This window comes from Chrysemys picta, chromosome 3, assembly GCF_011386835.1.
Source record: "Chrysemys picta bellii isolate R12L10 chromosome 3, ASM1138683v2, whole genome shotgun sequence".
Classification (NCBI taxonomy): domain Eukaryota; kingdom Metazoa; phylum Chordata; order Testudines; family Emydidae; genus Chrysemys; species Chrysemys picta.
This window is the reverse complement of record NC_088793.1, coordinates 111,071,836-111,096,904: the sequence shown is the minus strand read 5'-3', so window position 1 is coordinate 111,096,904 and position 25,069 is coordinate 111,071,836. Positions and strand designations below refer to the sequence as shown.

The following is a 25,069-nucleotide window of genomic DNA, read 5'->3' as shown; positions in this document are numbered from 1 at the left end:
AACTGCAGCCAGTGGGGGCCGTGATCAGCCGAACCTGCCGCGTCAGCAGGTAAATAAACTGGCCCAGCCTGCTAGGGTGCTTACCCTGGCAAGCCACATGCCAAAACATTGCCGACCCCTTATGTAGCCTGTTGTAAAACTAGACAAATATCTAGAGGAGTTGCTGTACCCTCTGGAAGACCTGTGTATCCCCAGGGGTACATACACCTTGGTTGAGAGCCACTGATCAGCCTATCAACTGCCTGTACCTCTCCCCCTCCACAATATTTATCCTCACAGAAAAAAAGTTCAGGGTTGTGATATTTGAGATTGTATGTGCTCCTGAATTTTTATATATAACCCATAGGATGCACCCAGATACCCTGTTGACAGATGCATAATCAAATGAATCCGTTATTAAAGGCATGCAACACCACCTTGAAGATGTGTAGCAAGGTTACAATATTTGCATAATTTGTTGTGTAATTGTATTGCGCAGTATCTGCAGCGAAGTCAATGACAGCATTTCAAACTTATACCAAGTTACATGGCAGTAACCTCTTATTCAGATGGTCTGGAAATGTGTGCTGATTACAGATTAAATTGCAACTAATATTCCTTTGGATTAAAGGACTTTGACATGGAGATTATTAAAGTTTGGTGTAAAAGGACTGGTTTAGGAATAAAGAGCAAATGATGAGTGGATGTAAAGTTTTGCCAACTATGGGTGCTTGAAAAGTGCTACTTCTGGAACATGCTGTATTAGAGGCTATAACTTATCTTCTATGGTTTTAAGCACTAACACTTCGTTTACTTGCTGAGGACCTTACTTGCACCACTCAACGCCAAGATTAAATGGATATGAAAAAGAGCCTCAAGCTAGAGTGCCTAGTATTCTCCCCAAAAAGAGAAATAACACCTGCTGGCCAATTCTTGCCTATTCCCTGGATTGGGATCCAGAAAAACAAATCTTGATTGAATAAACCAAGGGACAGCTTGATATATGTGTGGTGGGATGAAATGTTCACAAGTGTTTCTCAAGCCCCATCTTTTTGCTAAATCACTATAATCTTTGAAGTTGACACTAGTCTTATTGTAAAAATCCCACAATAAAAAAAAGGGGTGTGATGTAAGTCTGACTATTATTTTGCAGTGTATATTTACTTTTACAGCAATCACCTCACCTGACAAGTTGGGAGGTAGTTCACCTGCATGCTCAGGTCACAACTAGAGATCTGCACAGTTAAAGTCACTGAAAGTCAGTTAAAAAAATTGCACAATACATACTACAGAAAGTGGCTCCATATGAACTAGCATGAAAGCCCTTCTTCTGGGCCAATGACAGTGGTCCAGTTCAACAATCTTCTCCAGAAACAGCTTCTGGTTACAGGATTACGAAGAATTGAACTCTGCCACTTTTATCTAGTGATTAGACAACCCATCCAACTGGATTATTCAAATCCAGACTGACAGCATATTGCTATATATTTCTACTGAAAAAACAGATTTTAATATACTGTAGTATACAGAGTTGACTAGGAGTTGCCCACCCCCCACTTCCATTGGGATAGGAGAGGAAGAAAAGTATCATCTATTGATGAAGTTGGGAGTTTTGATTAACATGTTTTCCACTATATTCTGCACATCTCTTGTAACAATGCCAGACAAGAAGCTTTCAATTTTACTCATATGTAGGGCCCTACCAAATTCATGGAAATGAAAAACATCACGGACTGTGAAATCTGTAGAATATAGGGTAGAAGCACAAAAAAGACCAGATTTCACAAGGGAGACCAATGTTTATCAAATTGGGGGTCCTGACCCAAAAGGGAGTTGTGGGGGGGGGGGGAGGATGTTGCAGTATTGCCACCCTTACTTCTGTGCTGCCTTCAGAGCTGAGTGGCCAGAGAGCGATGGCTGTTGGACGGGTGCCCAGCTCTAAAGGCAGTGCCCAACCAGCAGCAGCACAGAAGTAAGGGTGGTAATACCACAACCCCCTACCTACAGTAACCTTGCAAGCCCCTGCACAACTGTCTTTTGGGTCAGAACTGCTACAATTACAACACTGAAATTTCAGATTTAAATAGCCGAAATCATGAAATTTATGATTTTTTAAATCCCATGACTGTGAAATTGACCAAAATGGACCACAAATTTGGTAGGGCTCTATTCATATGCTGCAGAGATTGGAAGCACAACTTTGCTCTGCCTAGGGTGACCAGATAGCAACTGTGAAAAATGGGACAGGGGTGGGAGGTAATAGGCACCTATATAAGAAAGTCCCAAAAAACAGGACTGTCCCTTTAAAAATGGGACATCTAGTCACCCCAGCTCTGCCTAACTGACAAAGTTCACACCCTATATCAATATTATTCAACAACTCCAAAATAAAGGAAAACTTTTGTTTATAAAAAGTTACTGGATTACAGAGCAGTGAAATACAAACAGGGACATTGGAAATATTTACAAATATTCACAAAAAAGCAAAAGACCCTCACCCAAAATTGGCTGCCTAAATATACTAAGCATTCAAGGCTTTCTGCAATGCCCTGCATCACATTTCTGGTGTGGGTACTTTTCCTTAAAGCCCTGCAATCATCTTCTCTCCACTTTAGAGATACATAAAGTGAGCCTACCAAATCCACATGCAAACTCCCCACTCCCATGAGAGCACTTGAAAAATAAACAGATTACTACATGATATGGAATTTATGCTGGCGCAACCTTAGTTCGGCTGCTGTCTCTGAAGATAGAAACTTTAACTAATTAAAGCAAGAATTGTTACTTCATGCAATAAATGTTGCACTTGGTAGCTACTGCACAGAGTTGTGAGCAGCCAGAGTTTCATCCAATTTAGGGGATTCATGCCTGTGCTTTTATGACTAAGAGCAAGAGATTCAGAATACCTCAGCTGTAAGCCACTTCCTTCTTACATCGCCATGCCACATGCAGACAAGATTATACTAACCTTTTACAAAGAAGTTTATTAAAGACATCTGGAAAAAAAAAAAGAAGAAGAAGCCATTCACTCCAAAAGATCAGCTACAATTCAAAGGGGTTGATTTTAAGAGCCCTGTAAGAGCAGGGTTTTTACTGCAGCTATTTTGTATCGCTTCTTTCATGCATGCTACCTCCCAAAGGAAAGTACTTATAGGATTTTAGACAAGTCCACTAAGTATGTGTCTCCAACATGGGATCAGTCTTCACTCTCTAATTCCTTATCACTTATTCACTGGGTTGGCAAAACAGTACATTTAACCCTTGGAAGTGCCATGTGATAGAGGAGTATTGGTGACAAAGTTCATTCTTTCTCTACCTGAACAGCACTTGGGTCATTCATGAAGGAGTGGGATGGGGGTGAAAGAGAAAAGGCAAGGTGGACATGAACAGAAGAAAAAACAGACATTTGTGGTCTGGAAATTGTAGTTTCTAGAGGCCAAACCAACATATACCATGAAGATGCTCTTTCTAGGGAGATGCAGGGAAAGAAACTGAGCAGTTTAAAGAGAATAAAATAATTGTACACAACTTGACCTAACTGAACTGTATCCATGTAAACACACATTTCAAGTTGCATCTATTCATACCCTAATAGACCACTAAAGATCTATTTCATCAAATAAGATTAAGTCTTCACCAAGCTTTGCAGATGACAAATAGTTAATGTTTATTCTAGAATTCCCCTAATACTTCTCATAGAAGGGTTTTGATCCACAAGTACCAACAGGACAGAACTTAAAATGTCATTAGCTGCAAATTCACTGGCAGGTCTGTACATGAGTAGTATGCTTCAAGCCCTTACTTTGTTATCTTTGGGGGGGGGGGTAATAAGTAATACTTCCATCACAAGCTGACATTTTGGCAGCCAGTAAATCAGCCCCAACTTAATGTCCCTTTAAGCCAGTTTTATCTAGGAGTTTAAATTAAGCTTTTAGAGGAGAAGGTTGAGCTTTATAAACTTAATATAAACAAAAGCAATTCTTGTCCAGTTGGCTTCAGTATAATTGTACCTGATGCCAACCAGTAAAACTGCAGGGGGGGGGGGGGAGGGAGGAAACTGATGGACTACATGGCCTGTTCTCTGCAAAGCACTATTTCAGTTTCATTGTATTGTAATTAAATTCTTCCCTCTTATAGTGTAACTTTAATATGCTTGGCTTTTGCACTTAGTATTTCAAATGGATGTCTCACTAATTGAAAAAACTATTGTGGAATCCTTGTTGCAGCCTTATTTTAGGAATAGTTTCAAGCATCCAGAGCAACACTTTGATTGGACAGTTTTGTTACGTACACACAGCACACCTTGCAACTTCAGAATGTGTTCTGGGCCTCTAGAATCACCTATCCCACAGTGCCTAAAAGCCTCTGCATTGAATAACGACTGTTTCCAAACATGAAGCAATGCATTGTGAAACAAAATTAAGAGGATCTGCAGGGTGTACTAGTGTAGCTGTACTGTTTGTGGCTTTCTAATCATATTATGAAATTCCCATTCTAGAATGCACTAGTTTAACTGGCCATTAGTTGAAGATCTCATCCTACATGTATTGTGCCATGGCAACAAGATCCTGCAAATGGTTCTTGAAGGCCAGCTAGGAAAACTGCTTTTGGTGAACAATATGGCAATGCACACAAGAGCTCAAATCATTCCAACCTATGTTTTTCTGCAGTGCTGGTTTACCTAAGCTAGTTGTTAATTGAAATGAAGAAAAACCTGCACAGTCCTATATTGCATAATCAGTGTGACTAATGCACAGGATACCTGATTATTTTTAAGTCTGTCTCTCTCTATATAGATATGAATTTGTTCATATGGGGGGGGGGGGAAGAGATTTCTCCTTCACACCAAATTACTTAAATTTAAAGTGAGAACAGGGTTGTGTTTTGGTTTAAGTTTTATATCCTTGAATTTTGTAGGATCACAGTGCTTGATTTGTTTAGAGCACATGGTTTTACAAGCAGGGTAGTTCAAATATAGTAAGGAATTGTAAAGAATTGTGGCATCTTACAATTCTTCATTAAAACTACAGAACCCTACTATAGCAAGATATTTAAGTTCCTTTGTTTACTAATTGTTTATAATTTGACTGTACTTTGCATGCTAGTAATCGTTCACAGAAGAGATTACTTAGTATTTTCAGAGTTGTTAGTTACCTCCAGTTATGAGGGCTTTTTAGAACTATGTGCTAAATTTAGATTTGAGATTATGAAAAATTACCAAAATGCAGCATGTCTCATCCTATTAGTTCTCAGAACATTAATGCATGCTTTCTAGAATCTAAATGAACTGAAGCAAGCTATTTTTCTTTGCATCTCAAAGACATTCCCAGTGGAAAAATAGGAAAACATGTTAGTACACAGTTGAGTTACTGCACCACACATCTCCAGGGGCAATGATTCAAAACACAGGTGAACTACAGATTTTCAAGGCAACCATGATCATTTTCTGAAGTGATGAAATTCTTAGTGCATGAAGTGCAGAGTTTGAGGCTTGCTTTGGAATGCAGACATCTAAGAAGGTACACTGCACAAGGTATAACAACTGAAGAAAAGCATTGTGTAATAAGCTAAATGCTGAATTCTTGGTAGTTTTAATTATGAGTGTATTACAAATAAGAATCAAACCAGTTACCAAACTGGAAAAAAAACTGATTTTTTTTTTAACCCACAAATGAAAGGCTTAGTGTGCCTAAGGCTTGTCTACACATGCAGCTGCACCACTGCAGGGAGTCTGGTGAAGATGCTCTATGCCAATAGGAGAGAGCTCTCCGGTCAGCATAATAAAACCACCTCCGCGAGAGGCGGTGATAGCTACATGGGTGAGAGAAGCTCTTATACAGACATAGCACTGTCCACTCCGGCACGTATGTATGTGTAACTTAGGTTACTCAGGGGGGCAACCCGAGCGATGTAACTTATGCTGCCGTATGCTATAGTGTAGAAATAGCCTAAATTGTATATATTCTTTATATACAGCTTAGAGACAATAAGCCTTTTATGTAGGAACCTGTGTTTAATTCATCATCAAGCGCTTTTATGCTCTACTGCAATAAAACCCAACAGCCTAAAGATACAGCAAGCCAAACCAGTTGCTGAGAGTGAGCTCATTAACTCCCAAGCAATCTACTGCACCAGATCAGAGGGATCTGTTCTCAACAACAAAATTGAGAAGGGAGTAGCAAACACAAGGTTTGTGCTCTCCCTTAGAGACTGCCCCGCAGTCACACCCCCCCCCCAAAAAATTGGGACTTTCATTCTATCTTTCAGCACATAGGAAGATGGAAGCCACCCCCCAACTCAACTTACTGTAGTATTTCCTCCCCCACCCCATATTCCACTGTGAATCTGTGTCAGGGATTTCCCTCCTGCACCTCCTTCCCTGCCTTCCATGGGACCAGGGAATTTAATGGGAGTTAAGCACCTAACTCACTTGAGACCTTTTGTAAACCCCAGCAGGTGTCAATCTGCATCTTCAAGTGCCTCTGACGCATGGATTTTGAGCAAGTTATTTCACCTTTGTCAGTTTCCTGCACTTTTTAAATTGGGATATAGTCTCTTAACGATCTCCAGATGAAAAGCTATAGCAGTTCAGAGTTCTTACTGCGTGCAAGTCTTGGAGTTAGTGGGGTTATGAGCAAAAACTGAGCTCATATGTTAGAACTCAAGTAGTGTGCAAGAATATAGAATCTTTACATCATGCATTTCCAGGTCTTACTTGTTGTTTAATAGTTTCATGCAATTTTAGATTAGCTCTAAATTTTTTAGATCACTAGGATGCTTTTCTTCCTTACCACAATGAAAGCCCTAAAAAGGGGAGGGAGATTTTCTGCCAAAAAATACTAAAGTAATTTAATTGTTGAAGCTTTAATAGCACTCTTACTTCAATCTGGCATTGACATTAATGACTCTGGAATAGAGCAAAATCAATTGCTTTCCGAGCCCATTCCACTTCTTTCACCCTGTATTCTGATGTGAATACAAACATACAGACTAATAATACCAGCACGATTAGGTCATTTGCATTAACTGTTATAAAGAAAGGAATAACTAGATTTATTTTCTGCCATTTTATAGAACTGCAGACCTCCATCACCATGGTGATATCTAGGCAGAGAGCAAGATAGGGTGTTTGTTTATTTTGAAGTCTTTAGATATCTCATTAAAGTTTGTTCCTTCAGGGATTTTTAAACAAATAGAGAAATTGATTTCTAGATAGAGCCACATTTGCAGCACACCCTTCTACCTCTTGGTTCAAATAGCATATAAGGTATGTTACCCAAGAAGGGATCCCTCACTTTGTATTGAAATTCAGACTTGAAAAAAAAATCCTTAACTATAATTAAGCAGCCTTTTCTTCTGCAGTGTGAAAGCACACCAGAATGAGTCATCACTTCTGTATTTTTACCTACTGTTTCCTCCCTCATTTCACAGGAGTTCAACTAAACTGGTTCCAATACCTTTTCTGGAAGGTATATCAGGTACCAAAGTGAGGCAAAGGCATTATAGCATTCTACTAATACATGATGGCTAAAGTTTAGTCTTATTTTATGACTTTTGTTTCCTGTACCAGCATGCAACTAATTACTGCTCAGCTCCTTCTTAAAGTTACAGTAACAGGACTATCTGATTTCCCACCCCTGCCATGACTAAGACGACTGCTCCTCAAAAAAAGATTCCAGCCTAGCCTATTTTAAATTCAGTACACAGGCATGTATACAAGAGATTCTGGTGCTTTAGTATGATATCACCCAATTACCATTCCCCTAAACTAGCTTATGTTACCTTTACCCCTACAACAAGAAGTCCCAACACTCCTACAATCTCTACACTAGGGAATTCCAAGGGGGGGGGGGGGAGAAATCCCACCATGACATATGAACTGGTGCCAAATCACTTCAGCAACTCAAAAAGAAGAACAGGAGTACTTGTGGCACCTTAGAGACTAACAAATTTATTAGAGCATAAGCTTTCGTGGACTACAGCCCACTTCTTCGGATGCATATAGTCTATATGCATCCGAAGAAGTGGGCTGTAGTCCACGAAAGCTTATGCTCTAATAAATTTGTTAGTCTCTAAGGTGCCACAAGTACTCCTGTTCTTCTTTTTGCGGATACAGACTAACACGGCTGCTACTCAAACCATTCAGCAACTCACTACATTGAAAGAAAAGGTGCCATTTTTAATAAGGTCTAGCCTCTCTCAGGACCATGACTAAATTCTGTGGACATTCCACTACCTCAGCAGTCATTATCCAGTGACAAATGCAATCAGAACCCATAATGGACTAGCACAGTTAAAGAGGTGCCCCCATAATGGTAATAATAATGCATTATATGAATACCAAATTAAGAGGGGAACCCTCACTTTAATCTTTCCTTCACTTAACTCCGGGAGGAAGGCCTCTTTCTTCCATGAGGTATGCTAGAGAGTCTAGCTAGACTACTTCACAGCACTTTTTCTGTTAATCCTATTGAGCTTTGGGGCCTAAGGATAAGCTTATGTTCAGAAGAGTTTAACACACTTGTATTAGTTTAGAGTTTCCAGTTACTTAAATGTTTGTGTAACCTTAGTTTTGTTTTTAGTTGTTTAAAAAAGGTTACATTTGACTCTTGAAACTGTATTCACCACTGTGAGCTTTTTAACCCATGTCTAAAGTTTTTAGCCTGCATCCACATACAGCCCCAATTATTTACATCCAGCTGTGCAGGATTTGAAGATAGCTAATAGGTGGTGCTAGAGAATGAGGATCACATGTTCATGGATAGTCAGTGTCACACCCTTTAGTAAAGTGACAGGCTTTATTAAGAGAACCCAAGTTATTTATAAGTAAGTTTGTTACTAAAATTATTCCAACTTCTCATGTTCTCTATTTTCCATTTGAACCTGCTAATGGCCCCAGTTACGTGATCAGGCCAAAACAGATTTATTGCTAAATATTGGATGTTTGTAGAACAAATTCCAGCATAAACTTGTTAACACAGTGTTAACTGTCATTCTAAAACCACATAGCCAGCTACTAGCAATAAGCTTGTAGACAGTAGCTGAAAGGATTTTTGAATGTTACTGCAGTGTTTAAATGAGGTGTGGGGAGGCCTATGGGAGTCAATTTGTGCAGCTTTTCTGGCCAGCCGGAAGTGCTTGAGTAAACTGGTTTCAGCAGAATGGAGTCCAGGAACAAGCACAAGCTTAATTTATACCTTCCATAAAAGAGCTGGCACCTCTGGTGATGAGAAAACACAAGACATAGGTTAAAAGCCACTAAAACATGGGACCCATCTGATACTGAAAGACACCAATTACATATTCATCTTCATCATGAAGAGGAGGCTGAATTGTGGCAACTGGTGAGAGAAAATGGCTGAGACATACTCTCAATAGTTTATTCCCCTCCCCCTTTAAAAAAAATATAGTACAGGAATTCATTTTATGAATGGTAACATTTTATTCTTTAATCCATTGGCAACAACAGTACAAGCGCTCTCACCATTTTTCCAGTCTACCTTAGCGCACCCTTGGAATACACATTGCTAAAGATGGAAGGCCACTGCCCAATCACCTGCAAAAGTTAGTAGCAAGACAGCCACCTGATCATAATGAAAGTTCCCTGATCAATTCTCCAGACAAAGTCCAAAACACAAGGGCATCAAGTTCTTTGCCAATATATCCACTCTCCATGGCCATTCAGCCTTTGGCCTCTACCAACAGAATATTAAATTGTTACACTGACATCAGTCCAATATGATTGGCACCACCAATTTATTTCACAGCTAAGTGGGCAACTTTTAGTCACTATTGACCTAAGCTGGATAAAACCATAGCATGAGAAGCTCCATATTTATTAATAAGCTAGAAAGACTGGGTGGCACAAGAGGTTAAGATCCAAGAAATGGATTTTAAGATAACACAAAGACATTTAAGGGTAACATTTTCAAGATTGCCCACATGATTTAGAAGCCTACAGGCCACTGAAAGGCAGGGAGGCACTCTGGAAAGTTTTACCCTAGGTGATTTATTGTAAGTGAACAAGAGTTGGTACTTGACACTCTGGAATAGTTTTCTTCACCATCCCAATTCTCATATACTACATGTATGTATATTTGTTACAATTCATTTTTTAAAATTCTGCTTAATCACTTATGTTTAGTATTCACTTTTATAGTTAGACTACAAAATCCTTAATATTCCAAGAGTCCATACAGCAACTTCAATACAGTTTCTTCTCCATAAATATTTGATTCAGTAGAATTGTTCTGACTTGTATCCAAAATGAGTCCTAGTTCAGGGTTCTCATAGCAGTGTGAACTCAGTTGCAGAAGTCAGGCATTCACATGCAGTGTTAAAAATCCTGCACAAGGAAAGCTGGAGGGGGTATATAATCTTTATAACTTTCATTTCTATTTTTGTGCATGAAGAATGTCACATTTCCATCAAGAGTTAGTGGCAGAAAGGCAATAAACTATCACAACTTCAGCCCTTTTGAGTTTGATACATTTTCTACAAAAATACCTTAAACGTCTCTATGGTGTAACTACTCTCCAAAAACACCATTTAGGATCATTCATACTACTCTATATGGTAATAGCTTCAAAGAGGTATTCTACATATTGCATTAACATCTAGGATTTTGTGGTTTGGAGAATCCACATTCCGTTTTTAAGGTCAATCTAGGTACCACAAACTGTACTGAAATTGTGACTGGTAGTGATGTTGTTTGCTACATAGGTAGAGTACCATGCACTAGATTGTTTGTGCTTTGCTGACTTATGCTGGAATAAGACTGCAGATACTGTTCTCTTGGACCCACAAAGTTCAGTGGGAAAGTCATGAGGCTGTCCCAATAAGCAGGATGTAAAAAGCCATCCTTCATATGGAAAGCACATAATACTGAGCATTGACACTTGAATTCAAGTCTAATTTCTTACATCTAGAAAGACAGACACTTGAAACAAAGTGATGAGAAAGGGCAAAGAAAACAGCTGTGTGGCTGGACACTAAAGGCTAGATATAAACTAACTGAAAAAAAGTAGTGTCAGGTTAGAGATGTGTCTGCATCTTTAATCCATTTCATAGCGTGAACACAGCAGAGGAAAGTGTGATTTTATACACAGTGGGCTGTTTAATGTCTCAGCATAAGGTGAGTTGACAGAGTGACAGACTTTGGGTTAATTCTCTAACCCAGATGTGCCCCAAGTGCAGCATGAGGTTTGACTCATACAACATTCCTTTCCTCTGTATGTAATTGCAGGCTGTGAACACGATTTGTCAGCAGCAGGCTTTTACTGCTGGAGAATGCAAGAAAAAAAAAATCTTATGCATTTTTCCAGATATACAAGTGAATATTATAATCAGACATTTTGTTTTTGCATTGTCCAAGGAGTTGCAGGAAGACGGACCTTAGCCCTTCAGTTAACAAAGCAGACCTGAATACTGCAGTCTAGAGATGCTTCCTCCAAACTTGAGCTTCACTACATGCTTGAGTTACTTTAAGTCAACCAGGGGTTCCAGCACTAACTTGGAATAGGCTACATTTATTTTAAAGCTATTTTAGAATGATGGACATGAGTACGGCAAGATTGAATGAGCTTCACAATTACCATGCTACTGAAATTCTGGAATAAATCAGAACAGTTTATGTTCCCCTAAATCAGGTGGTTAGCAAGACTACCACTGTCTTCTGAAATCAGCTGTTAAGCCCCCAAGAGATTGTGGCCAAACCAAAAGCATGGAGACACATTAGATGTGTCCCAATTACAATGAATGAATGCAACAGCAGCCTGGCAGGATACAATGCCCTCTTTCTCACGTCTTCAAAAAGCTGTTAAAAGCTTTGTTATTGTTCTGAGCCCAGAGGAAAAAATGGAAGTCCAGCATGGCCAGGGCAAGAGGGTAGAGTGAAGATGTAGAAGAATATAAAGCCAGAGTAGGACAAGTAAGTTTTTCCTCTATTAAGGTTGAAACAAGCATGATCTCACCACAGAGGTGCCCGGAGAAGACAGACTTAGCTGCCTATTTTCCTCTCTAGTTTATTACTGTCTTGTGCAACCCAGAAAGCAACAGCGCCTGAAGGGGCCCAGGAGAGCTCGGGGAGAAACTAAACGTGCTCACTCTTCAAGTCCGTGCAACTTCCCTCGTGCTCTTACCTGCGATGTCCCAGAGCTGCAGCCTCACCAGGGTCTTGCTGTCCCAGTGGATGACTTTGAGGGCAAAGTCCACCCCGATGGTGGCCCGGTAGTGCTGCGAGAAGAGCTGGTGCACGTACCGCTTGATGATGCTGGTTTTGCCCACGCCCAGCTCCCCAATCACTAGCACCTTGAAAAGATGCTCCCGGCACTCAGGCACCCTGGCGCCCCCGCCTTCTCCACCAGCCATTCTCACTGCCTCTCCCATGCCCAGCAGAGCCCGCCGCAAACTGCTGCTCCCCGGGGAACTGCCAGCCGCAGCCCTCGGCAACGCGGAGCCCTGGGGAAGGGAGCCGGGACGCTCGGCCCTGCCTACACGCGCGGGCAGCTTGTTGCAAACTTTCTTCTTGCCCAACTACTTTCTACCACTTGGAACTTTCAGCCCCGCCCCGACTCGGAAAAGGGACGCAACCACCTGACTGGAGTCACAGGACGCGGAAGCCCGGCGCGTTATAAAACCCCAGGGGGAGGGAGGAGAGCCGTGAGTGGCAGGGGGAGGAGCCCAGGCCCGGCCCGGCCCCGCCCCGCCCCTCCCTCCGCCAGTCCCTCCCCACCCATTCCCCGGCCGGTATCAGGCGCCGCAAGAGTGTCTGGCTCTGCCCCAGCGCGCTGCGCCGCGTGGTGCCCCATGAGCCTGGGCGAGCTCTGCCCTGTGCTGCCTGCACACAGGGGGAGCCGAGCTGCCCCTAGCGCTGCCCGAGTCGGTGGGGGGCTGTGAAGAAGGGGCTGCTGGAGGAAAAGGGGGGCTGGGCTGCAGGAGGAGGCGGAGCAGGGACTGGGGCAGAGCCGGGTGCCAACGTGGTGGAGGGACTGGGGTCTATTCTTGGACCAGCGGGTGTGTTCTAGGAGCCAGTCCATGTGCGCACTGGGGTACCGGAGGGCTGGGTGATGGGACGATAAAGCCGGGGACGTTGCAGGAACAGGCCGGTGGGGGCTGTTGATGCGTGGTGCTGCCTTGTGTTGTGTGAAAAGGGGGCAGCGTTTGAAGTGAAATGGCTGCACCAGGCCCACTAGCACCCTTTTGTAGAGGGGTGTGCGGAACCGTTAAAAAAACATTTTTGAGACTCCAGTCTGTTCATCAGCACCAGATACATGCCAGTGCCTCTTGGATAGCTCATCAGGGGGCCAGGCTAGCCTTTCTTCCCCTCGGCCCCCTTCCAGCACTGGATCGGATGTAGCTGCGGAGCAGCAAAGATTTACAAGGGCAAGATGTCAAAGCAAAGACTCTAGCGTTTTCCCCCCCTGCCTGTTGACATGCCCTGTGGCCTTGCCCCAGACAGTTCATCTCCTTCATGATCCTCCTCCCTTTGGCAAACAGGCACCCTCGCTTCCCTTTCTCTACCAGCAGTCAAGTTTTCTTCCATTTGTTTTTTCTGGAGAATTTTATGGCAAAGGGGTGTTTTGTATAGTCAAGTATGAGAGGGGTAGCCGTGTTAGTCTGGATCTGTAAAAAGTGACAAAGAGTCTTGTGGCACCTTATAGACTAACAGATGTATTGTAGCATAAGCTTTCGTGGGTGAATACCCACTTCATCAGATGCATGTACAGTCAAGAGGCATTTCTTGCTAGATACCTTTAGATACAAAGGAAATTGGATTTAGTATTAAGCATTTCATAGGGACATCAGCTCATGGGAATAACATAATTTACATCTATTAATAAGCATGGAAGATATAATCCTCTAAAGGGGCTCACACAATAGAGGAATAAATGGCATTCCCATTTGTTGATTTCTCATTAAAATGCTTAATTGTAAATCCAGTTCCCCTTATAACTAAATTTATCCAGAAAAACACACTTCTTGTCATTATAAAACAGCTCTTTGCCACTGCAGAAGCCAGCATTAATTGCATTTGGTTTACCATGGTTCACCTATTTTTAAAAATGTATCTGCTGCTGAATATAATTGAGCAGACACTTGTTAGTGTCTGACATAAAAGTATGACAGGATCCCTGCCCTAAGGACTTTATTATCAATGTGTATAGATAGAATGATGATGCATTCAGTATAGATGGAGGTGGGTGAGAAGAATGCTTGGGTGTCAAAACACAAGGATAGAATTGATGTTGGGAGACTGGTTTTATTTTATGCTTTCATGTTAGGTTTTCAGTCATTTGTCATGCTACATTAACTTCCAGAGTTTTCTTTTTTAAAATCAGTATTATAGAATTGTCAGACTGGAGTGGTAATAGGAAGCATCTGAATTCAGATTAGGGGCAAAATGTTAGCCAAAAGGAGGAAACCAAAGCTGGTAGGCACACATGGACAGCAAGGCTGTTCTGGGTGGCATGGCAGAAGGTGCAGATTCTCCTGTGGGAGGGGCAAAAACAGGCATGGGAGTGAGTGGAGTTGGTAGCATCAGACATGCACTGGAATGTATTAATAAGAAGAGCTACACTTACGCTGTACTTATCTTGCAGATTGTACGATTGTTTTCTAAACAAATAAAAAATTAAGACTTACTAAAACCTGTAACAAGATCATCATGCTTTCTTTTCTCAAATTCATGTAATCAAATTCAAATCAGCAGTTTAATGTAAAATTTATATAGGGATCAATAAGATTTAACAAGTCTATCAGGCCTGATTCCGCTCTCATGCTGGTTTTACACCTATGTAATTTTATTGACTTCAGTGGTGTTATTTCTGGCTTACAATGATGTAAGTGAGAAGAGAATCAGGCCCACATCAGGACTACTTCCAGCAGCCAATGGAGATTTTCCTTTAGCTCCATGGTGGAGCTTCAAAGTTCTTCAAGTACTTTGAACTTTAAGTGTACTGGTTCAAGTTTCACCTGGCATTAAGGTGAAGAGACAAAAAATGAAAGTGGTCCTTCATTTGACGTGCGTAGGTGGTGATACTCAACTCTGTTGCTGACAACGACAATAACACACTTACCACAGTGAAAGGGACAAAGTTACATGAAACCTTTGCAAACACCTCTGTGCACATACATGTGATTAATTACTGGGGTTAATGGTGGGCAAATGATGTGAACAGTGGATTCAATCCACTCACCTGGCTGACATATAAAAGAGTGTGTTGTGGGACAGAAGAATACAAAGAATCCATGGCACCACCCTGAAACTCCTGGCACACAGACAAACCAGGCAGTGAGTTGGCAGCAACTTTTGTGAAGAAGAGTACAGATATACACATACATGCAGTTACATGGTGTGAATGCAACAACCAAAAACTGAAAGTAAAGCCTGAGAGATAGCCAATAAAGCTTATCTTTCTCCTTCAGTCATTAGGGAATCTGACTAGTTTTAAATATGGGTTTCACATACAGTCAAATATCATGCTCTTTCTTGTGTATAAAAGGATAGGAAAATTTTTAGCTTTCATAGCATTTCCTTATCACCTTTCTGGTCTTCCTCCCTGAAGTCCTCCGTACCTTCTCTTTAGAGACACGTCACCCTCAGGACTTTCTTCATCCTTTCTTCCTATTTATAAAGGTTGTTATCCTATTAGGGAAGAGAAATCATATCACGTAATTAAGTGAGCAATCACACAACTCAAATAATAAATAGGGCTGTCGATTAATCGCAGTTAACTCATGCAATTAACTCAAAAAATTAATTGTGATTAATCTCAGTTTTAATCGCACTATTAAACAACAGAATACCAATTGCAATTTATTAAATATTTTTGATGTTTTCCTACATTTTCAAATATATTGATTTCAATTACACCACAGAATACAAAGTGTACAGTGCTCACTTTCTATTATTATTTTTGATTACAAATATTTGCACTGTAAAAATGATAAGCAAAAGAAAGTATGTTTCAGTTCACCTCATACAAGTCCTGTAGTGCAGTCTATCGTGAAAGTGCAATTTATAAATGTAGATTTTATTTGTCACATCATTGCACTTCAAAACAAAACAATGTAAAATTTTAGAGCCTAGAAGTCCACTCAGTCCTACTTCTTGTTCAGCCAATTGCTAAGACAAACAAGCTTGTTTACATTTATGGGAGATAATGCTGCCCACTTCTTATTTACAATGTCACATGAAAGTGAGAACAGGCATTCGCATGGCACTTTTGTATCCGGCATAGCAAGGTATTTATGTGCAAGATATGCTAAACATTCATATGGCTCTTCATGCTTTGGCCACCATTCCAGAGGACGCATTTCCATGCTGATGAAGCCTGTTAAAAAATAATACGTTAATTACATTTGTGACTGAACTCCTTGGGGGAGAATTTTATGTCTCCTGCTCTGTTTTACCCGCATTCTGCCATATATTTTATGTTATAGCCGTCTTAGATGATGATCCAGCACATGTTGTTCGATTTAACAACACTTTCATTGCAGATCTGACAAAACGCAAAGAAGGTACCAGTGTGAGATTTCTAAAGATAGCTACAGCACTCGGCTCAAGGTTTAAGAATCTGAAGTGCCTTCCAAAATCTGAGCGGTATGAGATGTGGAGCATGCTTTCAGAAGTCTTAAAAGAGCAACACTCAGATGCGGAAACAACAGAACCTGAACCACCAAAACAGAAAATCAACCTTCTTCAGGTTGATTCAGGTAATGAAAATGAAACATGCGTCGGTCCGCACTGCTTTGGATCATTATCGAGCAGAACCCGTCATCAGCATGGAAGCATGTCCCCTGGAATGGTGGTTAGAATCTTTAGCGCATCTGGCACGTAAATATCTTGCGATGCCGGCTACAACAGTGCCACATGAACACCTGTTCTCACTTTCAGGTGACATTGTAAACAAGAAGTGGGCAGCATTAACTCCTGCAAATGTAAACAAACTTGTTAATCTGACCGATTAGCTGAAAAAGAAGTAGGACTGAGTGGACTTGGCTCTAAAGCAGGGGTTCTCAAACTTCATTGCACCACAACCCCCCTTCTGACAATAAAGTTACTACATGACTCCTGGGTTGGGGATGGGGGGCTTGGAGCCCGAGCCCTGCTGCTCCGGGTGTGGGGAAAAGGGGCCACAGGCCAAGCCCTGCCACTCCGGGTTGGGGTCAGAGGGGGCTGCATCCCGAGCCCCATTGCCCTGGGTGGGGGTGAAGCTTGGGCTACAGCTTCACCCCTGGGTCCCAGCAAGTCTAATGCTGGCCCTTAACGACCCCATTAAAACCCCCACTTTGGGGTCCCGACCCACAGTTTGAGAACCGCTGCTTTAAAGTTTTACATTGTTTTATTTTTGAATGCAGTTATATTTTGTACATAATTCTACATTTGTAAGTTCAATTTTCATGGATAAAGAGATTGCACTACAATACTTGTATTAGGTGACTTGAAAAATACTATTTCTTTTGTTACAGTGCAAATATTTGTCATCATAAATAAATATAAAGTGAGCACTGTACACTTTGTATTCTGTGTTGGCATTGAAATCAATACAGCTGAAAATGTAGAAAACATCAAAAATATTTAAATAAATGGTATTATATTATTGTTTAACAGCATGATTAATTGCGTGATTAATCACGATTAATTTTCTTAATCGTGCAATTAATCATGATTATTTTTGTAATCACTTGACAGCCCTAATAATAAATTTTGAAAACAAATGCTCCAGAGTACTCGATAAGAACAGTTCAAGAACAGGTTTAAATATTTTTGAGCAATTACAAGTAACAAAAAAGTCTATAAAAGCCGGGATGTGTTCACAGACAATTCACAAACAGAAAAAGGCCAAATGTGACTAATAAATTGTTCACAATTAATAGTTTGATCAGCTCTAATTACATTACAACATGCCAGACAAATAGCAATGGATCTTGCTGAACAAATAATTTGCCTTAATTTCATTATTATTCATTTCATCTAAGTTGGCTGTAATCAGTGTAGAACAGCTTGGCAAAATTTGGATAGCGAAATTCAATCAGTTTATGCAGTCCTATTACCCTTCTGTCTCTGCATAGTGCAGTATAATCAACCCTGCATGAGATTACAGAAAAAAGTATATAATCGCTATCCACCTAGTGCATGGCAGATAATGTTTGTATTGTGAACTATATTTTGGTGGCACATGGTCTTTTGCATGGAATTGTAGTTTTCAACTGGGTCCTCTGTGCCAGTGAAAATCCCTCAGTGAATAAAGAACATTGGCATTACTGTAGAGTAATTAGCATTATATATTGTTTCCTTCAATTGCCTGCACTGAGGGACTTGGATAGGGTTGTCATGATGCCATTTTTTAACTAGCTCAGCTGATTCTTCTCATTTAAAATCAGGTGCCAGTATCATATTTCAACTAGCAATTGTAAACGCCTTTTGTTTTTCTTTTCATACACTGGACATTTCAAGAATTACTCCATGAATGAGAAGAGGAAATGAAAGCTTGACAAAGCGGTGCTGTTGTAATCCCTCTCACTTAGCCTGAAGGCTGAAGAATAGGATTTTTTTTAGAACTTGATTTTCTACCACAGCCCCTGGCTGATCTTGGCCTGCCCATCTCATAGGGGCACTGTGCTAAGTCACATACTTGTCAAGTTTCAGAGTAAAGGTGATAGATGGTGCCAAAAGAGGTCAAGTTTGAGTAGGGGATCTTGCTCTTTCCCTGGCCAGATGCCGGGGACATTAAAATATTTTTCCAACTGTAAATAACCTAAAGACCATTCAATCATGGATACAAAAAGTTGAATAAAACAAAATTTCTATAAAATGTAGTGGTATTGCATCTCCATGTTTTCTTGTGTATCTCTTTCTTCAAAACTGTCCTTTCCAATCTCTCCTCCAATTTGTCTTCTCTTCCCTCCACTTCCTCCATCATTTTGTTTTATCTCCCTTCTGTCTTCCCCATCCTGATTATATTCATTCTTCACTTTCCCAAATCTTTTGTCTTCTCCTCTCTTTCCCCCGTTTGTTTTCCATTTATATTCTTTTTTCTTTTGGCTACTATCCTTCTCTCTACCACTACTTAGGCCTTCCGTTCTTCTCCCCTGAATCCTTCCTTTCCCATCCCATCCCTCTAATCTTTCCTCTATGTTCCTCATCCCCTAATCACTCACTTCCTCTACCCAGATTACAGTGAGAAGGGACAGAAGGGACAGCCAGCCAGGAGAGGAAAACTGCAGTAAGCAACCTCTCTTCTTCCACAACACCCCTCTCTCCCCTGTAGTTGCTGTGAAACTACAGCCAGTGCCTGGCCTGAGTAGCTTGGCTAACTATTGGGCAGATGTACTACTAGAGTTAAAGGGAATTGATTACTTCCAAGCCACAGAGCTCAGGACCACTGTGTGGAAGCTAGTTCAATGACTGAATTCATTTCCATGGATCTTTACATAGCCTCCCCATCCGCTCCAATCGGTAGCTCCTCTGTGCTGTCAGTCTGTGGACACAAACGCTGTGTGGAGTAAAATGGAATCAATGGAGTAGCCAAGACTGCTCAGTGCTGCCAGCAGCAGGCCTGGTGACAGGAAGTCAAATTTAGGTTAAATAGGCCTCAATAAGACCTAGTCCTGTGAATAAATAAGTATATGCTTAACTTTGTCCACAGTCTGCATTCCCAGTCACTTCAATGAGATTATTCATGTGCATAAAGCTAAGATTGTGCATACGTATTAGCAAGGTTGAGACCTTACTTTCTACAGTGCAACAAAAAACACAAAGCAAGAACATTCTATGACCACCAATATAACTAATAGCACAGATTTAAAGACATAATATATACTTATTTCCTGCCTAAATACGTGCCATTTTTTAATTTACACCTCATAGGTGCTGCTGAAAATATGGATGCCATCTGTACTCCAATTGTACCAAACATAGCTCAGATGCCTGGAGACATTAAGCAGAGTAATGAAAACGGTACATTGGTGAGTCTAAAAAAATAAAACATAAAAGTTCTCCTTGCTAGAACATATAAAATAAATACTCTTTGATCATCAAAATAGTTGAACACAGTAAATGTGGCAGAACCAGGCATATATACAGGCGTGACAGATGAAGGGGTCTGCTTCAAAGAAGAACAGAAACAAGCTTGGAGGAAGTCACATTACCTTCAATCACTATGTGAGTCCAGCACGAGTGTGGAAAGAGACCTGCTGATTGAATTTTGCCTAGAGGATGGAATGTTTCCCCACAGACTGATTTATGACCGATCTTTGAAGAGAAATGGCTTTTGTAGCAAAGCTTTGGCTGCCTTTTTTATGTGGTGATTGAGCTTACTTGCTCCCTGATCTACATGGCTCTTCTTAATCACAGGCATTCTGTGCTGGGCCGATTTCATCATGATGTCTGTTCTTCTTTTGAAAGTCCTCTCTGCAATCTTTGCCATAATCATGTTTGGTGGGTGAATTTATTGTTGGCTGAGGGTGGAAGAGTGTGAAGCATAAAATACTCCCACCATGTTCTCTGACTGCTTGAATCTCTGTCCCCTGGCTCAGAGCTGAGGCAGTTAAATGAAGTAAGAGAGTAAACAAGGAAAGGGGCAACAACATCATCTTAACCCTTTACCTACAATTCCATAAACTCTAGCTAGGAGAGCAACTGTATTCAACCCACTCACTCCACTGTAGCAGTAGGGGCAGATCAGGAAAAGAGGAACAGCTTTATAGTCATTCTCCACCTGGAATTTTTTATATCTACTTCACACTGTAACTAAAACTGAAAAACCTCAAACCCATCCCCTTTCTTCATCATCATCATCATGCTGGAGAAGATAAAGATTAAAACATTGAATGTCAGGAAGATGCTGGAGATTTCCAATACTACATTCATGTTGGTGAGCCAATCAAAAGATTGATAATATTCTTTTATAGCTGTTAGACAATCTCAGACAATAAATGTACTAACTCTGTACCATACCACATTATATCTATAGCTACAGAAATATGACTGAAGTCAGATATGAAATATTCAATTACAAAATGACACTATTTCTCTCATGAAGAGGCTAGATTACGTAATATTCAGAATAACAAAATAGCTCATAAAAAGTGTGATTTCTAAAAAAAAACCAAGCATCAACTGTATGGTTTACAGATATCTATTAATGGTCCAAATCTGCTACCCTTGCTTAATGTGAGTATGCGTGACAGACTTGCCCCCCACATAAACTAATTCACACAAGCTCAATATATCAAAAATTACTATGTCAAGTTTTAATCAGAGAAAAATTATTACATTGGAAAAAACTGAAAACGGTATCATTTATTCTAATTACTTCACAGAGTCAGAAAAAGTGTCCATTTCTCTCCTCAACCAGAAACAAATAAATCCCCAGTCTAGCAACCAGTTAAGCATGTGTTTAACTGAATGCACCGTGAGTAGTCCAAACCACTTCCATGAGATTACTCATGTGCATAATGCTAATCACATGCCACCAGGGCTTTCCTTTCTGGAGTGCAACACAAAATACAAAGCAATAACACGTCACGACCACAAATATAACTAATAACATCTATTTAAACAGATAGTACATACTTACTTCCTGCCTAGATATGCACTGTTTTTATTTACTCGTCAGAGCTGCACCTGAAAATATGGATGCTGTCTCTACTCCAACTGCACCAAACATAGTTTAGATACCTGGTGACATTAAGGCCATGTCTATATGTACAGCACTGCAGTGGCGCAGCTGTACCAATAGAGCGGTGCTGCTGCAGCGTGTGTGGTGAAGATGCTCTATGCCAACGGGAGAGAGCTCTCCTGTCGGCATGAAAAAACACCTCTGCGAGAGGCAGAAGCTAGTCGGCAGGAAAGCGCTTATGCCATCGTACTTATGTCGCTCAGGGGAATGGTTTATTCGTAGGCAGTAATGTAGACATAGCCTGTAGTGTAGACATAGCCTAAGTCACTAAGTAGAATGGTGATAGCGATATGTTGGTGAGTAGAAAATAAAACCTCACAATTCTCCTCACTAACAATCACTGTTCGAGCATCAAAATAATTAACATAGTATATGTGACATGCCCTTAACTATGAACATATTTAAAATATTCATAATCAAAATAACACTGTATCCCTACAAAAAATGTTCCGCAATACATTCTTCATTGTATAGTCCTGCTCTCTAGCACCCCAAGAATACTAGTAACTTAGACAGGCCCACATTATTGATTAATTAGTATTGTTATTATTTAGTATTTATTTATGTTACCATAGTGCCTAGAAATCCCAGTCAAGGACCAGGACTCCACTCGACTAGGTGCTGTACAAACACAGAACAAAAAGGCAGTTCCTGCCCCAAAGAGCTTACAATCTAAGAATAAGATAAGAGACAACAGATGGATACAGACAGACCAACAGAGGAATACTAGGAAACAAAGAGACAATATAGTAGTCTGTGGTCTCAGCACACCAGCTCCCATGTGCAAGTGGCACAAACAGGTAACCAGTGCTTGTTAGCTTTCAGTCCTTGTTAGCTACAGTCCAGATGTAGCAGCATAAAGTGTCTCATGAAAGGGAGCAATAATATCAGTATAATCTTTCAGAAGAATTAAAGATGGGAACAAGCTGTGAAATTCTGATCCCGAAGGGGGGTGGAATTAAAAACTTTGGTCTGGATTCTCTTCTGTACCCATTGTCCAATGGGCTGCTCTAAAGTCCCCTAGGAGCTATCCATCAGTTCTTCTCTGGCCAGACTCCATCTCACCCCTGACACACACTCTACATTGGAAGCTCCAGGGGGTGGTACAGGAGCTGGCTTTGCTGACTCTGACAGTTATGGGTATATCTATGCTGCAAAGAAAAAACCCTGCTGCAGTGAGTCTCGGAACCCAGGTTTATTGACTCAAGCTTGTGCTATGGGGCTAAAAATAGCAGTGTAGATTTCCCACTTGGGCGGGAGCCCAGGTTCTGAGACCAGCATCTGCACTGCCTATTCATAGTCCCGTAGTGCAAGCCCTGCAAGCCCAAGTCAATCTCAGAGCCCAGGCTTCAGTCCGAGTGAGAATGTCTGCGCTGCTATTTGTAGTCCTGTAAAGTGAACCCAAGTCAGTTGACTTAGGTGCTGAGACTTGCTGCCACAGGTTTTTTTTCCCACAGTGTATACATACCCTAAGACTCCCCGAAGCTGGAAGAAATCCCCAGATGAGGAGATCTGGTGGCTTTCTGGACCCTTTGTGCTGCCAAAGCAGCACCAAAGGGTTGGAGTAAAGGAGAGAATTTAATCCATCATGTTTAAAATGTAGTGAGAAAAAATAGCAGCTAATTATGAATACCTGTGATCTCAGTCTGACAGCCCCATTATCATCCCTCCTTTCCTCTCCCTCTGCCCAAACCCCTCAGCTACTCAGCCATACAAGCCAGCTGGAAGCCATGTAGTCAAAGTATAGGTCCAAAACGTTTTGGAACAGGATGAGTTTTTCTTCCACTTGGAACAGATAACTCTATTCAGCCAACTTCTCTGCCTGTAGCAAAGTCATTTCTCTCATCATCTCCTTTATTAATTTTTATTTTATTCATTTTTTGTGGACTCGTAACATTATACACTAAAATATTATGTTAAGTTACAGTTGTAAAGTCAAGTCAAGCGCTCAAGAGTTAGGAAATGATAGAATTAAGGTTGCCCTGTGCAGCCTTAATTCAGCCTCCCTTGTTCATATGAAAGATAATCTTTAATTACATGTACACACACAATTTTTTCCAGAGGACCCTTTCCTCTTTCAGTGTAGAGAATGGATAGTGCTCACAGTCTCTCTGTTCTCTATTCCTGTGCCTTGTGCCACAGCAGACCCTGTGCCAGATGCAACAATTGAGTGGAAGCCCTGATCAGCTCCTGGAGTCCAGGGATGGGCCATATCAACTACAGATGGACTCTTGGGGAAATTTAGCTGCCATACTCTGACAAGTGTGACAGGCTGTGGCCCTCCACTCCTATCTTCTCATCTAAATGGCTCTGAATCCTCCAGTTCATGACCACCATTGTGTGCTTTATTTGTGTTTTATCAACCATTACACTCTTCAGTCCTGTGCAGCAATTCTATTTACAGTGTCATACAATCATAAGAGAGGGAAGAGATCTCTCCACACAGAGCTGTCCCCTTACCCTGGCTGGCCGGTCAGCCGACCGGCCTGCCTTTCTTTCTCTCCTGCCCTCTCCTGGAACTTCCTTCCTGTGCTCGTTTTCTACTCTTGCAGGCTAATTAGCTCCTTAGCTCTCCTCAGCCCAAACTGATCTAGAAATTAGCCACTCGTTCCCTCAATCAAGCCCTCTCTGGGGGAACTATTTGGATTTACAATGACCAGAGTGCTGATTGAGCTGCTGGTTCTCAGCACGCTGCCACACAAGACTTTATGGAACATATGAACTGAGATGTCCTGAAGGCTTATAATTTTCCCAAATTTGGGCAGTTTTTCATGAGGCTAGTAAAAGGCACATCCACAATACCAGGAGAATCCTCCTGCCAATGTTCAATTCCTGCTCAAAGGCATTGAGATGGTAAAGCTTCTCAATGAAATATCTGTTATAAAAATTAACATGAGCCATTGTCCCCAAACTTCATTCTGACAAATGGCTCAACTGTTTTTGCTGAAGTGTTCCAGAAATATTTGACCTAACACAGATACCTGGCATGAAAAATCGTTGCTAGTAAAGTTCGCAAATGACACAAAGATTGGTGGTGTAGTACACAGAGAACGGGTTACTCTTACAGAGTGATCTATATCACCTGGCTAAATGGTAACAATCCAACAAAGTTCATTTTAGTGCCACCAAATACAAGGTAATACATTCAGGGGGAAACAATGCAGGTAATAACTGTAGGATGGGAGACTCTATCTTGGAATGCAGTTCTCAGAGAAGGCCTTGGGGGTAATCATAAATCACCTCAGTATTAGCTGTCAGAGCAGTGCTGTGGCATAAAGGACTAATGTGATCCTTGGGTGTATAAAAAGTGGAATACCATGTAGAAGTAAGGAAGTGATCTTGCCTCTGTTCATGCATTGGCAAGACCAGTACTAGAATCCTGTATCCCATTTTGGTGCCCATCA

General features: G+C 41.1%; 1 protein-coding gene across 1 annotated transcript in view; it reads right to left on the bottom strand.

The window, feature by feature from the left end:
- The window catches only part of RAB32 (RAB32, member RAS oncogene family), a 47,865-nt gene extending 35,186 nt beyond the window's left edge, over window positions 1–12,679 (bottom strand). Inside the window, exon 1 of the mRNA XM_005280421.4 lies at window positions 12,120–12,679. Coding sequence (XP_005280478.1) covers window positions 12,120–12,366 — 247 coding nt within the window. The 5' untranslated portion in view covers window positions 12,367–12,679. The remainder of the gene's footprint in view (window positions 1–12,119) is intronic.
- Window positions 12,680–25,069: the final 12,390 nt, after the last annotated feature.